The 14,329-nt window shown below is 40.1% G+C and overlaps 1 protein-coding gene across 1 annotated transcript in view; it reads left to right on the top strand.

Annotated features, from left to right (window-relative positions):
• The window catches only part of LOC101338462 (uncharacterized), a gene marked incomplete at its 5' end in the record, with an annotated part of 197,001 nt that overhangs the window by 118,892 nt on the left and 63,780 nt on the right, over positions 1-14,329 (top strand). The window contains one exon of the mRNA XM_033863641.1: positions 5,357-5,451. Coding sequence (XP_033719532.1) covers positions 5,357-5,451 — 95 coding nt within the window. The remainder of the gene's footprint in view (positions 1-5,356; positions 5,452-14,329) is intronic.

Raw genomic sequence — 14,329 nt, 5'->3', positions numbered from 1 at the left:
AAAGTAAAAGGATTTCTCTCCAACCCTGCCTTTTCTCATACAAATTATCTGAATTATTATCTTTATACTCCAGTATGCTGACTAAATTAATACAGGTCTATAGAGCCAACTTTCATGCCATTCTCTAAAGACTGATTTTAAAGTAAACCTTGTTTCTACCTCTAAATAGTGGACAACCATCTAATCAAATAAATGGTTTTCTTTTTTGTAAAGTACACTTTTTTTTTTAGGAAGATGTTGGGGCTAGGAGTTTATTAATTAATTTTATTTATTTTTGCTGTGTTGGGTCTTCGTTTCTGTTCGAGGGCTTTCTCTAGTTGTGGCAAGCGGGGACCACTCTTCATCGCGGGGCGCGGGCCTCTCACTATCGCGGCCTCTCGTTGCGGAGCACAGGCTCCAGATGCACAGGCTCAGTCGTTGTGGCTCACGGGCCTAGTTGCTCTGCGGCATGTGGGATCCTCCCAGACCAGGGCTCGAACCCGTGTCCCCTGCATTAGCAGGCAGAGTCTCAACCACTGCGCCACCCCAAATAAATGGGTTTTTAATGTCTAGATGACTACTTAACAGCATTTACAATTATAGTTGTTTTTGTATTGCAGAAGAAGAAAGTTTAGAAATCAAAAGTTTAGTGAAATTTGTAACAGTGAAAGATAACATTCACTGAGTGCTAGGAAGTTACTAGAGGCCAGAAAATGTTCTCAGGTCCTTCACATCAAATGACTGTCTTATTCTCGCAACAAACTAATGGGATAGATACTGCTATTGACATATTTTCTATATTTAGCAGGTGAGAAAAATAAGGCATGAGAGATGGAGCAACTTAGCCAAAAAAAAAAACATTGTTGACAAGTGTATAGCTGGGCTTTGAACCAGTCTGTTTCTAGAATCCATATTTGTATCCATCATGAAATAATACTTCAAAAAGTTGTTTATTTCTTTGTCCTTTCAGCCAGGTGTATGTTTTCTACTTCTTGGGTCTTATAACCTTAATTTAAAGAATACGCTATGGGGCTTCCCTGGTGGCGCAGTGGTTGAGAGTCCGCCTGCCGATGCAGGGGACATGGGTTCGTGCCCCCGTCCAGGAAGATCCCGCATACCGTGGAGCGGCTGGGCCCGTGAGCCATGGTCGCTGAGCCTGAGCGTCCGGAGCCTGTGCTCTGCAACGGGAGAGGCCACAACAGTGAGAGGCCCATATACCGCAAAAAAAAAAAAAAAAAAAAAAAAAAAAAAAAAATAAAGAATACGCTATGGAAACCAAGGACAATTTGCTACAAAGGAAAAAAACTTACATCCTTTTACATCTTATGTATTAGGCACTTTTATGTATGTTTTTTTGGAGGCTAAAGGAAGGATACATCTATGAGATTTCTAGGCTATTGTGGACCTAATATTATCATTTTAAATATTTTTGTAAAATTTTCATGTCATCTGTTGATCATAAATTTTGAGATTAGAAGAAAGACTGAATTAAGTAAGATGAGAAAGAATGCAATCACTCAGAAAACCTAAAATTCTTCCCTATGTTTTCTGAGTTCACCGTTCAATTCAGGAGTTCTCTTTTTCATTTTATTTTTAATGTTATACTCCCCAAATTGCTAGTCGATTGTTTGGAGGAGTAAGCTCTTCCCTGGGGGTCAGGCACTTTGAGAAGGTGTCTTAACTCTGAACTGCTTTAGGAAGCAGCTTTGTGCCTGCTGGTAATACGTCTTTGTAACATCAGCGCTGTGGGAAGACAGAGCCAGAAATACACCCAAGTTGCAAGTGACTGAGTACAAGGGAGGTTATACCATCTACTAAATCTAAATCTGAGACCCCCTATGCCAATTTAAGTGTGTTCTTTTTCTCCCCTCATCTTCTCATAGTAATAGGAATTAATTTGGATCTTCAACTGCTATTAAAGACTCTAACCCAGGCAATTGATAGGGTGGCTGTGGGAAAACTGAGGTTAATATCGAACTCCACACGTGAGGCATTCATTTTTCAAATAACACGGAGCCAGAAAACAATCAAAATGTGTGGTCCAAAGTGGTCAGAGATGTTAGTTGTCATCCAGAGGGCGGAAACAGAAACCCAAGGGGTTAGTTACCCGAGAGGTCTCTCTGGGTAAATCCTGAGCTACCAAGCCAGGAAGGAGCACCTTGCTTCTCCCTGGATACTGCTGATAGAAAGCCTGTCCTGAAAAATTCTCTGGAACACACATCAGAAATGAATTAAAGAAAGAGGAAATAGTGTTCTTGCTGGATGGTCTCAGGATTTAGGCTGGATTTGATTTGGAGCTATGGGTTTTTATTTTTTAGATGATAATAACACCATTGATGGAACTGAACATGATGTCATATTTATTTGCTTTGTTACTTCAGATGCACCTGGTGTTTGTTGTTGTTATCGATGACTTGCAGTTCTGTGATCCTATTAACACAAGCCTCTTAGCACCGTTCGTCCACCCCAAACTGTCCTCCCCTGCCTTCTTAAAAAATGGTGCTGTTCACTTCTGATCTTCCCAGGGCAGTTCAAAAGCATTCATAATCCTCAGGATTCAGCTCTTTATTCGCTATTTCCTCTTTCTAAGGCTCTCTCTTTTGATGAAACAATCCCCTTGCTCTTCATCTGGCCAGATGGGCAGATGAACAGTGCTCCCCAGAGCTCTGCACAAAGACCCTGTAAAGAGTTTGGGGAAAAAATGCTGCTGCTAAGTGGAGCCTAATTGTGCCAGAGCCGCAGTGCTTTTCCACTGCACTGGTGCCACTGACCTGTGAACTGCAAGCTCTCTTTCTCTGCACAAAGACTTACCTTCTCATCGGTCCCGTCATCATCACCCTTCTTCATTAAGCAGATGGTCCATGGAAGGAATTATTGCTAAGGGGTAACAACCTCTAAACGACAAGGTAGGAACCCTGGTCTTTGCTTTCTATCATATAACACAATTAAATGGGTCTTTCATTTCATGAGCTGGGCAACTTTTTTTTTTTTAAAGCAATTTATTTTTGGCTGCATTGGGTCTTCGTTGCTGCATGCGGGCTTTCTCTGTTTGCGGCGAGCAGGAGCAACTTTGAGACTTAATATCTTGTCTTATACCTTAATATTATCTTAATATCTTAATATTAATAAATTAATATCTTAAGTCTTCCTATAGTATTTTCTACTAGGCAGCTTCTTAGAAATGCTGTAATAAATGCACAATAAAGGATGTTAAATGTTCCCTTGATCACCCACGCTATATATTGCACTGTACCAGATGCTACTTATATCCTTAATGTCCTAAAGCATGTTAAGTTCTATCCTTTCCATCCCCAGAAAGAATTTTATAGCTATTATATCACTTTGTCTTCATAAAAAATCCTGCGATCTGTGCAAGACAAATATTATCTCCATTTTTCAGATTAAAAAACTCAAATTCATGGACTTTAAATAATTTAAGTTTCCAAAGCAGCGAGAAGACTCGAATGAGAGTCTTCTGACCGTCACTTGTTGGCCCTGTTGACTGCAACACAATACACTTTAGTTTCTGAAAATTCTATAAAACACTTCTTGGCTCTCATTTTGTGTTGTGTTTGAAAGAGTGCATGTGTGTTGCTTCCTCATTGATGCTGTATTTGAATGGCCATCCTCACAGACCAAATTTTTAGCTCATGAACTTGAAAATCGTATTCTGAATTCTAGCAATTTATATTTACATATTTGCTAGTGGTTTCTGCGATTGGTCAGACTCTGAGTAGCCATACAGATGATATGTGAAACGCGCCATTCCAGAACAAATTTGCACCATCAATTTCTCCTTTAAAGTATAGATATTCATCTTTCTAAAGACAATGCTGTTGGAAGACTTTATTATTATTATTTTTTTAATAACGATGTTCCTTGGCTTCAGGGACTTAAAGTTGTCATGGACCAGAGGATCTATTTTCTGTCTTTAAATGTTGATGATATCCTATTTAATGTATTAGTTGTTGGGCATAGATTCAAGATAAGAATTTGTGCTTGGTCGATCAGATTGTTGAGTGTATTCATGTGAACATTCATTCAGGCTCACACACTCCGGTACTCACTCACCTGGGAATTTTGTTGTACATATTTATATCTTTTTGGGTTTAAAACTCTTATTTTCTTTGGGTTTTTGTTCCTCTTTGGGTTCATTTCTTTGGAGATGAACAAGTGTCTTTGACTTTATGTCTTCCAAAACACCCATTTGAAGGAATTTTTAGCACATTAAGTTAAACATTCTTTAAAGGAAATCCAAAGGTTCAGAAAACTTTTATTTTTAGAGTTAACAGGTGTTTTTCTTTGTGACTTAGCAACTTGAGGTAGTCCATTGTCATTGTAATATAAGTACTTAATGAAGTGACTTCTATCACTTGATATCAAGGAATTTCAAGTAACGAGCCTCTTATAAATTATGATCAAAAACACTTGAGAAGGGTCTAAAGAAAAGGAAAGAACATTAGCACAACTATCTTATAAGTGCCAGTCATGTCTAACTTCTTCTGTAGCTAGTGGTTTACAAATGCCTTTTTGTCAGCAGTATTTTGTAATTAAATTGTATGGGAGACTTCAATATATAAACAGATAAAAGTTTAACTGTTTTGGTGGAAGAGGGAAGAGTCTGTCTAGGTTAGATGCTCCCTCTCTCCCCACTCCTCTCCAAAGCCGGGCTCTTCAGAATCCTTGGTTGAATTATAGGGTTTAGTTTCTCCAGTGAGGCAATCTGTTTTCTGGAACCATCATCCTGGGTCACATGATTTTCTCAAGTTCTCATAAATCAGCTCCACAGACATTGTATGGTCCTGAGTTTAAATTGATGTTATTGAGACTGTGGAACTCAGGAGTTTTTGGAACCAATGCTAACATGAAGCGGCCTGCTAAAACAAAGTAGAGGTAGGGTGGAAAGGAATCCTGGTGGCCTTTGATTCCTTTGCTCCCCTAGTCCAGAAATCCAGCTGACTCCTTGCCTTCGCAGTAGCCTGGCTGGTCAAACTTTTCTCCAAATTCCTTTCTGCTAAAAGCTAGTTCAAGCTGTATCTTCTTTACTTGCAATAGTCTGGATTTAATACGAAAATCATAACCATGGTTATGATGTTGTTTTCATTCTAACAACATTTATAGAATCTGTTCCATGTGAGATAATACGAAAATGAACATGTCACAGTCTGCCAATATAGACATGAAAATTTAGTAAGAGAATTTGGAATATAAAGCCATAATTTCAATGCAAAATCATGGCTAACTATGTTTCTGTATGACCAATGATTCCATAAGTCATTCTGGGAAAATTGTCACTGAAGCCAGGTAAACTTTCTATCTGCTCCCTGCTAAAATACTTTTTCTCCCCATTTATTTAATTTCATTTCATTCTGTGAAGGAAAAATCAACTGCTTGGAAAACTGGAGAAATTGAAGATTATTCTCAGGATACATCTTATTTGGAGGAACTGGAGAAACACAGATTTTCAGTTTGGTGAGTAACTATATCCTGTCTTTCTATTTAAAAATTTAAATCCATTAAATTCAACAAGTCTTCACTCATTCTATTCTTTTATTAGTCATTTATTCAACAAATATTGATCGCATGCTTATTACAAGCTATGTGATATGTGCCCTGATTTGGGAAAGCTCATAGTCCAATGAAATATATGTATGCTTAAACATCAGAGTAATATGATAACACTTTAAAAGAGAAAAAAAAAAGAATGCACACATAAACACCTGGAGAACACGATGGCTTGAATTCGCTTGAGAATGGTGAAGGATTTTTCAGAAAAAGTTTGAGCCAGATCTTGGGGAGAAGACTACAGTGGAGAAATACTGACAATTTGATGTGGGCAGTGTCCAGAGATGGAGTTGGGAGGATGGCTGGGGCTGATACACATTCCAAACCTTAGTTCACTTAAGATCCAAGCAGATCATAGTTACTGCTCTCTCTTTCTGGCGATGTGTATACAGGTATATCTGTCTATGCAAGCATACATATAACAGACATGAAAAAATACATAGAAAAGTGAGCAGTGGAGCTTCTCAGAGGTAACGATTACAGGATTTTTCAGTGGGATTCATCAAGGATGAGGGAAGGAACCACAGTAAGTGGCTGTGTGACACGTGGAGTAACCTAGGAAACAGGAAGAAATGGAGTAGCCTGTCAAAGTCGTCTCCTCCAAACCACGGCCTCTCTGCTCTTCAAGATCCATGCTCTGAATGGTTTTCCCCCTGGGAATTTATCTGCCTTATGATTTGGTTCCTGAAGATTTTTCTCTTACTCTTCCATCCTGGAACTATCATCAGGAGGAATGGTAGCAGCTCAAATTTCCTTTATCCAGAGTCACATTTTTATAAGTCCTACTGGTTTTCACTTAAATGCAAAAGTCTCAATAATTTCACCAGTGCTTTCCTGAAGCAGCTGAAGTACGGTCTTCAGGTTAACCAATGAGTTGTTCTCTTGATCAAGAGATGCAGGCTTGTGCTTAAGAAACAGGGAGATGTGCATTTCTCTAATGATTAATGATGTTGAGCATTCTTTCATGTGTTTGTTGGCAGTCTGTATCTCTTCTTTGGAGAAATGTCTATTTAGGTCTTCTGCCCATTTTTGGATTGGGTTGTTTGTTTTTTTTGTTATTGAGCTGCATGAGCTGCTTATAAATTTTGGAGATTAATCCTTTGTCAGTTGCTTCATTTGAAAATATTTTCTCCCATTCTGAGGGTTGTCTTTTGGTCTTGTTTATGGTTTCCTTTGCTGTGCAAAAGCTTTGAAGTTTCATTAGGTCCCATTTGTTTATTTTTGGTTTTATTTCCATTACTCTAGGAGGTGGGGCAAAAAGGATCTTGTTATGATTTATGTCATAGAGTGTTCTGCCTATGTTTTCCTCTAAGAGTTTGATAGTTTCTGGCCTTACATTTAGGTCTTTAATCCATTTTGAGCTTATTTTGTGTATGGTGTTAGGGAGTGATCTAATCTCACACTTTTACATGTACCTGTCCAGTTTTCCCAGCACCACTTATTGAAGAGGCTGTCCTTTCTCCACTGTACATTCCTGCCTCGTTTATCAAAGATAAGGTGACCATATGTGTGTGGGTTTATCTCTGGGCTTTCTATCCTGTTCCATTGTGGATAAAGAAGATGTGGCACATATATACAATGGACTATTACTCGGCCATAAAGGGAAACGAAGTTGGGCTATTTGCAGTGAGGTGGATAGACCTAGAGTCTATCATACAGAGTGAAGTAAGTCAGAAAGAGAAAGACAAATACCGTATGCTAACACATATATATGGAATTTAAGAAAAAAAAGTGTCATGAAGAACCTAGGGGTAAGACAGGAATAAAGACAGAGACCTACTAGAGAATGGACTTGAGAATATGGGGAGGGGGAAGGGTAAGCTATGACAAAGCGCGAGAGAGGCATGGACATATATACACTACCAAGCGTGGGGTGGATGGCTGGTGGGAAGCAGCCACATAGCACAGGGAGATCAGCTCGGTGCTTTGTGACCGCCTGGAGGGGTGGGATAGGGAGGGTGGGAGGGAGGGAGATGCAGGAGGGAAGAGATATGGGAACGTATGTATAGGTATAACTGATTCACTTTGTTATAAAGCAGAAACTAACACACCATTGTAAAGCAATTATACTCCAATAAAGATGTAAAAAAAAAAAAGAAACAGGGAGATGCAAGAGGGAGGAGAAATGGGAATATACGTATATGTATAGCTGATTCACTTTGTTATATGGCAGAAACTAACACACCATTGTAAAGCAATTATACTCCAATAAAGATGTTAAAAAAAAAAAAAAGAAAGAAACGTCAGGCAGGAAGGGAAGTCAAAAAGCCCAGGAAACAAGAAATATGCATGCCTCTTCTAGGAAAAAAAAAAGTAGATAAGAAATGCAACTTCCAAATAATAAAAAGACAAGCTCCCCGTCCTTAAGAAACTCTTGTTCGTGATGGTCTCTATGGGGAGGGTGACAAGTACATTAATTCAATAAAATAACTGCCAGAGCAGAGGTACCAAGTGCTCAGTATGGTGTGCAGACAGGAGAGCTGGAGCTTCTGTTGAACCACGTGCAAAATTCTCAGTCCCTGTCTGAAGCTCTCAGGCTCCCAGCTCCCACATTTGTCCCTGTTGCCTCTCCACGCTTTCTCTGATGACTCAGCTCTCTGTTGGGATGACTTTTCAGAGTCCAGTGTATGCAACTTCACAGTGTCACTCTTACTTTACACATAAAGTATAAGAGCTTCCAAGGATCTCAGAGCTTCAGTTTCCAATAGATCTTTTTTTTTTTTTTTTTTTTTTTTTTTTTTTTGCGGTACGCCGGCCTCTCACTGTTGTGGCCTCTCCCGTTGCGGAGCACAGGCTCTGGATGTGCAGGCTCAGCGGCCATGGCTCACGGGCCCAGCCGCTCTGCGGCATGTGGGATCCTCCCGGACCAGGGCACGAACCCGGGTCCCCTGCATCGGCAGGTGGACTCTCAACCACTACGCCACCAGGGAAGCCCCTCCAATAGATCTTTTAAGAAGCAACTCTCAGGCGTTGCTCCTTTAGTAGGTAAACTCATTGTCTAAGCCGTGATGAGGGACTGGCAAGTATAACCACCAAGACAGATTCTGCCCTCTATCTGTTTTTGTAAATAAAGTTTAATTGGAACTCAGACACACCCCTATGGTTACATATTATCTTCGTTTTTCTCTATAATGGCAGAATTGAATAGTTGGGGCAAGGACAGTACAGTCCACAAAGTTTAGAATATTTACTTCCTAGCTCTTTACCAAAGAAGTTTGTTCACCCTTCCTCTATCCTGACCTCAGTGTTTCTCTGTTGTTCTCTTGTGATTAGGCAGGACACAGCCCGGGAAGCTCGTCTCTGTTCCGTGTCTGAGGCTTTAGCTGAGGCAGCTCCAATACCTGGCGTCTGGCTTGGATTCCTTAATTGAGGCTGTACGTCTGAAACCTCACTTCCTGCTCTCAGCTGAGCTTCTCATTTTTCCACTTCTCTCCCCTGATGCTTGGGCTTCCTCTCAGCTTATTGCGGTTCCAAGTAGCATCTTTCCAAGCAGAGAAGGTGGGAACTGCAGATCTCTTAAGGTCAAGCCTTCAAAGTTACACAGTGACTCCCACTGTATTCTGTTGGTCAAAACACATCACAGGGGCTTTCCTGGTGGCGTAGTGGTTGAGAGTCCGCCTGCCGATGCAGGGGACACGTGCCCCGGTCCGGGAAGATCCCACATGCCACAGAGCGGCTGGGCCCATGAGCCATGGCCACTGAGCCTGTGCTCTGCAACAGGAGAGGCCACAGCGGTAAGAGGCCCGCGTACCGCAAAAAACAAAACAAAACAAAACAAAAAAAACAATACATCACAGGGCCAGACGGGCAGAATAGACTACATCTCCTGATGCAAAATTGGGAAAGTGACATTGCAAAAGAACAAGCTAGGATGGGAGATATTGCGTGGCCATGTTTGGAAACAGCCTATCACATTCTGCTTCATTCATTTCTGTGTGCACAAGCAAATAAAAAGCAATGAGAGTGTAGGTTTTGTGGGTAGACCTGGGCATGAATTCCCTTTTTGCTGCTGCCATGTAACATTGAATCAGTTAAACTCTCTGAGGCTGTTTTCTCCTGTATCAAATTGGAATAATAATAGCTATATGGTGGGACTTTATGTTTATTGTGAAAACTGAGAGATAATATATATAAGACAGCCTGTATAGTCACTGGAACATTTTGTTTTTTAATAAAGGCAACTAATATTAACATTAATAATAATAAATTTTGAAGAAAATGTCTTTTCCAAAGGTTCAAATGGAGGGCATTTGTCACCTGAGGATGACACATCTGCTTTCCTTTCTGTTCTTCAAACACACCACGGTCTTTAACACATCAGAACCTTTGTACTCGATGCCTCCTCCATCTGGAATGTTCTCTCAGTTCTTAGTAGGATGGAAGGCAGTACATACTGCAGGTCTCAGCTTAGATTTTCCCTCCCAGAGAAGCCTTTCCTGACAATCCTATATAAAGTAGTACCTGCCCCTCTCTGGTTATTTACTTTCTCATCACCTTGTTTGTCTCCTTTAAAGTACTTACCACAATATAAGTTAATCTTTTATATTTATATTTATTCCCCTTATTTGCATGTTTCTGCTTCCTCTCACTAAAAAGAAGTTGTAGGCAGGCAGAAACCCTTCTTGTCTGGTCACTCCTGGGTCTCCGGCCCTAGTTCTAAAATACCTAGTTTATAATAGTCAACCAGTAAATATTTATTGGGTGAATGAATAAAAGGATAAGTGAGTGGTCGCTCAGCTTGTCTCTCTCCCAACCTCCTTGGTTGTCCTACCTGTTTGTTTATTCCCAGTCTCTCCCTTCTCTTGAAATTGCTATCATTAAAAAAAAAAGTAACATGGGATAATTAACCACTCTAAACGTTTCTTTTTAAACCAGGGTTGAGGATATGGGGGCTGCTGAGACCTCTATAAACCTGTGTTTCAAATGGTCTGAGATACAATCTGAACAATTTCCTTGATGTTTTATTAGATCTGGTAAATCATTTATTGGGGCAGCCTTTACCTAAATCCTCTCCAAATCCCCATAAAATTCATTTAACACAGAATACTCTCCTACCCAGCTTCAAAGATATATATGATATTGTGTGGGAAGTTTCTGCTGCTCTAGTGCAGTAAGTTTAAGTATTTTCTTTCTCTGTCTTATATGGTCTACCCTTTCCTCTTCCCCCAACCCCCCTACCATGCCTCGTTTAAACATGCTGATGTTGGTAAACTTGGTAGACGGTTAAGGTTTCAGTAAATCACAGCTTCCATTCTTTTTTTTAATGTATAAGACCTTTAGCTAGTCAGATGCAAGTTTACATTGTTTGTAGCTGCCAATCATTTTTTTAAAAGCTTCCAAAACATAATTTTAAGACTGCTAGATTTTCTCAACCAGAAAGATCACCAACTAAGTTGCCTCTGAGTGTATAAAAGAGAGCCCCATTCGAGCACATGTCACCCCAGTGGGCCTGCTGCCCGTAGTGTCAGGTGATCACAGATGAAAGTCTTCTGGGCTGTTTCTGGTGGAGTTTGCATCACAGCCATCTTTTCTGGGCCTCAAAGCCTGCCCTTGCAGGATGTTTGTGTTTTCTCTTTGGGATAGATGCTGTTGTGAGAGGATGACTCTTCTCTTCATATTTTATTTTATATTTTATTTTTTTTAAGATTTTTCTTTTGATATGGACCATTTTTAAAGTCTTTACTGAATTTGTTACAATATTGCTTGTTTTGTTTTTGGTTTTTTTGGCCCCAAGGCATGTAGGATCTTAGCTCCCTGACCAGAGATCGAACCTGCACCCCCTGCACTGGAAGGTGAAGTCTTAACCACTGGGCCACCAGGGAAGTCCCCTTCTCATATTTTAGATAACATGAGATATCCAAGGTATCCCGTGATACTTTTGTACTAACTGGTTTATTTCCATCATTACCCCTTTGCTGGTTGGCTCTATCTGTTACACCCTGCATATCTTCATGCCACTCAGCATGTGGTAATTAGGTGTTCAGTAAGTCCCCTCCCAGCCTAGACAGCAAGTTTAATAAGTTTCACAGGGATTGAGATCTGTCTATCGTGTTCTTCATGGCCTACTCACAACGATTGATAAATTACAAGCACTTAATAAATATTTATTGAATTAATACATAAAAAATAAGGGTAAATTAAGAATTTTGGCATTTCCAGAAGTTGTTCTGGAGAAAAGACCAATGGGACAAAATGTAGATTTTCTGGGCCAGTTTGTCTGTGGTGGCTACTGTTTCCACCTGTTCAGCATGTTTCTTCCCCAGGTTGCTTCACTCACCCTCTTTTATGATTGCAGACCCTCCCCCCTCACACACATACACATACCTACATACCCCAAGGGCGTATGAGCTGTGATGTGTATTATGTTCCTAGGACAACTATGATTGATTAAGGGATGGGCACATGACCTGAACCAGGCCACGAAAGCACTTTCGCAGGATTTTATATTTTGTTACTTGGCAATAGAAATTCTATCTTCTCTCTAAGGTTATAAGCTGGAATGATTTAACTTTGATACTCTCTGTGGCCACGGCCACCAATTTACCATCCCTACTCCCTCTACCACCTCTTATTAATATTTAGCATTTATAACCTATTTGAAACCAGTAGATGTAAGAGTCTCACTGATGCTTTGTAGGTGACGCATATTCTGTTCTAGTCAAACTAATAAAAGTGTGTCCTAGAGGCTACCTCAAGTTCACATTAATGATGGATAAAATTATATGCATACCTAAGAACATGTATTTCAGGTCAAAAAATATATTGTCCACCAGGAAGCTTTTATTTTATTTTATTTTCCTATGAGAGGAAAGACTTCAGGGAGAAAGTTTACAATGTCCACTCAGTTAATTGCATAAATAAGCACTCATTTGCTTGTGTAGGCAGAGCCATAGCACCTCACTGCCTGTGGAGTGAATTGGGTTCCCTGCTTCCTAATGCATTCCCTTCATCCCTGCACAGTGATTTCTCCCATGGAGTCAGCCAGATTATGTGTGAAGTTCCTCTGGAAGTAGTGCCAATGACTGCTTCTAGGCAGTGGATATCACTCTGGTAGTTTAAAGAAGTCAACATAGTTTTCAGAGGCACCTAACTCGTAATTGGGGAGAGGGTTCCATAACAAGACAATCTCAGAATCTTTCCATTAACACTCAAATACGACTGGGTGGATAAGCGACCAGAGAATCACACACTTTTAGAGCAGGAAGGGATCTTGGGGAAGATTTGGTTCAGCCCCGTTGGTTTATACCAGTATAAACCTGAGACCAGTAGCAGTTAAGTGACTGGCCTTAGGTCAGTCAGCTAATAAGGAATGGAAATGGGATTAGAACCCACTTCCTTTCGATCTCAATTCAGTCCCAATTATAAAAGAAATAAATTCTTCCTAGAACTCTGCTAGTCGTTTAATAGTTTCCTGTTTCTATCAGTTGCAAGCTGCTTTGATATTTATTAATACATTGAGGAGAAAGTGCTGATTCTTAGGAAAATGCGTATAATGGATTAATGTAAATTTCCTCCTGCCAAGGGGGTGAGTAGAGGGCTCATGCCAAGATGTTTGCTAACTGCGCATGTTGCTGGCCACACAGAATGACATCTTTTTTGTGTTCTAGGCCAGGCATTTATGTGGCTGACCTACATTTGTTGCTTAGGGAAGGTATGAGTTAACTAACAGGCAAGTTATTCTTTAACAAAAGTGATACACTTTCCTTTTTATAACTCACATGTGATCTGACATTGAAATAAAATGCAGATGCTACTTTGGCGTATTCCCTATTGTGCTTTTCCAAAACACCTTCACATATGGTCTGCCTCATTCCTGAGAAATGACTTGTTGTTTATGTCATAGAAACAGAACAGATTGATTTTACAGTGAGTAAGGAGGATGATGAATTGTACGTTGGAGAGAAATCCTTGTCTCGGCAATCTAAACACTTGAAAATAAATGTTGCCTTTTGGAAACGGCTCTCATGACCCACCCATGATCCCTTCAGTGTATGCTCCCTTCCTAAGGGTTAAATAGACATACACATGCGATCTCAGCAAATAAAAGAGTAGTTACAACACCTCAAAATATAATTTTTCTTTTCACCATTTAAATATATCCTGAGACCTAACGGTTGAAAGAAATGGTGGAGTTGTCCCAAAGAACCAACCCCAAATATCTACTGCAATATTGTATCCGCACTATGACCAGAATAAAATGTTTCTCATCTTGGTAGGAGAGTAGTATTATTTCTTTATTTATCAAGTGATTTTTTTTTTAATATCTTTACTGGAGTATAATTGCTTTCCATTGTTGTGTTAGTTTCTGCTGTATAACAAAGTGAATCAGCTATACACATACATATATCCCCATAACTCCTCCCTCTTGCATCTCCCTCCCACCCTCCATATCCCACCCCTCTAGGTGGTCACAGAGCACCGAGCTGTTCTCCTTGTGCTATGTGGCTGCTTCCCACTAGCTATCTGTTTTACATTTGGTAGTGTATATATGTCAATGCCACTCTCTCACTTCGTCCCAGCTTCCCCTTCCCCCTCCCTGTGTCCTCAAGTCCATTCTCTACGTCTACATCTTTATTCCTGTCCTGCCCCTAGGTTCTTCAGAACCATTGTTTTTCTTTTTTAGATTCCATACATATGTGTTAGCACACGGTGTTTTAAACATAAAACTCTTACGCTAAGACGCTTTCTTAGGCGCCTCCAACGTTTACCCCTTCAGAATTATTCTGCACAACACAGAAAAAATAATCTTGTGTGCTCACTCTTCTGACAATAGGCTAACAACATG

This window comes from Tursiops truncatus, chromosome 10 (genome assembly GCF_011762595.2).
Source record: "Tursiops truncatus isolate mTurTru1 chromosome 10, mTurTru1.mat.Y, whole genome shotgun sequence".
In the NCBI taxonomy this organism is placed as follows: domain Eukaryota; kingdom Metazoa; phylum Chordata; class Mammalia; order Artiodactyla; family Delphinidae; genus Tursiops; species Tursiops truncatus.
The sequence above is the reverse complement of the archived record's forward strand: the minus strand, read 5'-3'. Positions and strand labels throughout refer to the sequence as shown.